The 3,168-nt window shown below is 34.3% G+C and overlaps 1 protein-coding gene across 1 annotated transcript; it reads right to left on the reverse strand.

Annotated features, from left to right (window-relative positions):
• Positions 1 to 258: 258 nt before the first annotated feature.
• LOC107862646 (GDSL esterase/lipase At3g48460) lies at positions 259 to 2,556 on the reverse strand. The gene is made up of 2 exons (XM_016708279.2): positions 1,740 to 2,556; positions 259 to 821 (listed from the first exon to the last, which is right to left on the reverse strand). Exons 1-2 carry the CDS (start codon positions 2,403 to 2,405, stop codon positions 324 to 326), a joined length of 1,164 nt encoding a protein of 387 aa, XP_016563765.2. The 5' UTR covers positions 2,406 to 2,556; the 3' UTR covers positions 259 to 323.
• Positions 2,557 to 3,168: the final 612 nt, after the last annotated feature.

The following is a 3,168-nucleotide window of genomic DNA, read 5'->3' on the forward strand; positions in this document are numbered from 1 at the left end:
CTATCCTCCTCAGACCCCACTAGGTGGGAATATACAGGATTTGTTGTTGTTGTTGTAGAGTATTCTCATTGTGTAGAGATTATGAGTGAGATCTGACTTTATGTATAATAAAATCCTTCAGACCAACTCTACAAAGTACATGCTCAATAATTCACTATAAATCGGAAGCTAATTACTGACTAATTTCAAACGAGAGGATTGCTCAAATGGTAAGCACACTTTACCTCCAACGCTAAGGACCAAGAAAGCAAAAAAAGATGGAGCACCTAAAGAGGATTTTTTTTTTAAAAAAAAAAACAATTACTGACTGACTTGTTTCCAAACTACTGTTTTTTTGCTAGCAAGTAACTAAAAGGTGGTTTACAAAATGTCCCATTAAGAAACATACCAGCCATAGTTTTATACATGGCTTCAGTGAGATGAACACCATCCCAATTAATATACTGAGAAGGATCAGGACAAGATCTTGCATTTGGAGAACCACAAGTATTGAACACATCAAAGTTCAAATTTCCACCACCAGATCCACAACAACTTTTGAACACCTCCTTAAAGCCATACTTGTTTGCACCTCTCACTATTGTGCTGTAGGCATTCCAATGGTCAGCATACACAATGACAGCTTGTGGGAATTGCTTTCTGAATGAATCCAATTTGGCTTGGATGATGGTGTTGTGGAGATAGCTTTGCTTGTTTACACTTCCCACACATCCCATCCCATCTCTGTCAGTCTCAGGTGCTAGATACATGGACAATGTTAAGCAACCTGTTGGTGGTAGGCCTTGAACAACTACATATTTTGCTCCCTTGTTCAATAATACCTGGCAAATAAACCAATTCAAATAAGAGATCAAACAAACTTTAGCAGCGTTGTGAAAATGAGATAAACACAATTGGAAGATTAAAATTGTGTTATTCTAATACTAGCTTTAAAAGTTTAAATGATCAGATATCACAAAATTTCAATTTCATGTGGTATCAGATCTTGACAGATATCTGTATTTTACTTATGGAAAAAAGTGAAGACACGTGTGAGGATATATATATATATATATATATGAATTTACGAAATTAAAAATTTATTCTTTTACAGTAATTTTTTTAGTTGAGATATGACATGACATAAATAATATAATTAAGAAATTCAAAATGTGCAAGAATCAGGCCACTCTAGCTCAATATATATTATACAAATTTCGAAAGTCAATTAATTTTCTTTATCAAACATTTTTATATGATTTATTTTGATAATTATTACCAAAATTGTAGGTTGTTAATTATTGCTACAAGTAATATTACTTTTTACCTAGATTTCAAATATATAATTTTTATTTTAAAAAGTTTAAATTTCTATACCTGAATCACGATCAACATCAAGAATTTTAAATCTCAAAATTTTAGTTACTTGCCAGGATCGGGGGTTCGAAACGCCCCTCCAGCGAAGCTGGGGTGAGGGCGCGTAGGTCAGGTCCGGAGTGGTCCCCCCTCCCCGACACCTACGGAGTAGGTATGAACCGGGTCGTCCCTCATATTTACTAGTTAATGTGTTCATTCAGTCACACGACAACACAAAACAATTGCGAACTATACGTGGGACTCTTGGTCCCAAAATTTCTCCTGTCGGTGCGACATTACGATGTGAAAAGTTCATTGTCCAAAGAAGCAATAAATGCATGTAAATAATTAATGATCATACTAATGAAATTAATTATGGATAGATAAGCTAGCTAATTAATTACCTCCAAAAAACCAGTAACACTTCTGGTGGCAAGCCTTTGAATAGTATTAGGTGAAATAGTAGATGCAAAGCTATATGCATAATCATTAGCACCAATTTGTCCAACCCAAACCAACGCATCACTAAACACCGCGCCACACTGGCGCGGCGTTGTTGCAGAATTTTCACAACCTTGGCTCTCCAAAAACCTATTAAACCACACTAACTGCGTTTGAAGGGACTGAGGTGTCACATTCAACGTAAGATTATTTCTCACGAAAAATCTATGCCTTATAGCAGTAGAACCAGCAACAGCAAAATTAACACCATAAGTTTTATCAGCTTTTGAGTCTTTATAAGGAGGCAAGAGGGGCAAAGACAGTGATTCAGCAACGAAATCGATGACTAATCGACCGTCTGAGTATCGATTAGTTGGATGGTGAAAAAATGTGTTACCATAAGGTGGACTTGATACGTAATTGAAAGAGCTAGGACCAGTGGATGAGTGTGTGTTGCCTGTGTCTGTGTAGGAGTCACCAAATGCATAGATTTTCTTGAATTTTTTGGGAGTGGAAGCATAGGAGAGTACTGATGAAGGGGAAAAGATTAGTGTAGTGGTGAGTATGATGAGGGTGATTTTCAAAGGGATCACTACTCTGGAGGAAATAGCCATGGCCTCGCACCTCATAAGAGTACTTTTTGTACTTGTGAAAGGTGTGAAGTGTGAACTTTGGAAATGTCCATGTGGTTTATATAGATTTGATAACTGTCAAAGTAGAGCATATTTTATTATGCTAAGGAAAAGTATTGATCAATAAAATTATTTAAGAGTGTTAGGATCGGATCCGGCTACTCTCCATTTCCTTTCTCTCCAATTTCCTCAAGTTCTTGTTTGGATTGAAGACACGTGTCATAGTTTAAAATTAATGATTGAGATTTAATTAGTTAAATTAAAATTCTAATCATAGTTATCTACTTGCATATATTTGTGTGGCCAAATCACACGTATAATGAATTTATTTGGCATAGAAAAAAAATAGAATTAGAAAAACTTCAAGTCACAACCTTTGAAAATTGTTCAAAGATAAAAAGAAAATAATTTAATAAATTTAAGAAAGATACAATGGTTAAAAATATTTATGCAACAAATGTATGAAAATAGATAACTATGATTAGAACTTTAATTTAACTAATTATATCATAATCATTAATTTTAAATTATGACATGTGTCTTCAATCCAAATAAAAACTTGGGGAAATTGGAGAGGAGCCAAATGCGTTAATTAGGATCACAGTTCAAACATGTTGCTCCATTATTCATTTAAAAAATAATTCCCAATTAAACTTGCTTCTCAATTATTCATCAACAACCTATCAAGGTTCTTAAATTTTTATATTTTTTAGTTTCACTTGATGTAATGTATGCGCATTGAAGCCCGGTTAATTTGAAA

The sequence above is a fragment of the Capsicum annuum genome, chromosome 3 (genome assembly GCF_002878395.1).
Source record: "Capsicum annuum cultivar UCD-10X-F1 chromosome 3, UCD10Xv1.1, whole genome shotgun sequence".
Taxonomy (NCBI): domain Eukaryota; kingdom Viridiplantae; phylum Streptophyta; class Magnoliopsida; order Solanales; family Solanaceae; genus Capsicum; species Capsicum annuum.

Bases quoted from the DNA above. Each gene is read 5' to 3' on its own strand.
- LOC107862646 (XM_016708279.2), bottom strand. From the start codon at position 2,405: ATGAGGTGCGAGGCCATGGCTATTTCCTCCAGAGTAGTGATCCCTTTG. The intron at 822-1,739 runs GTAATTAATTAG...TTTATTTGCCAG, and splicing joins GTGTTACTGGTTTTTTGGAG to GTATTATTGAACAAGGGAGC.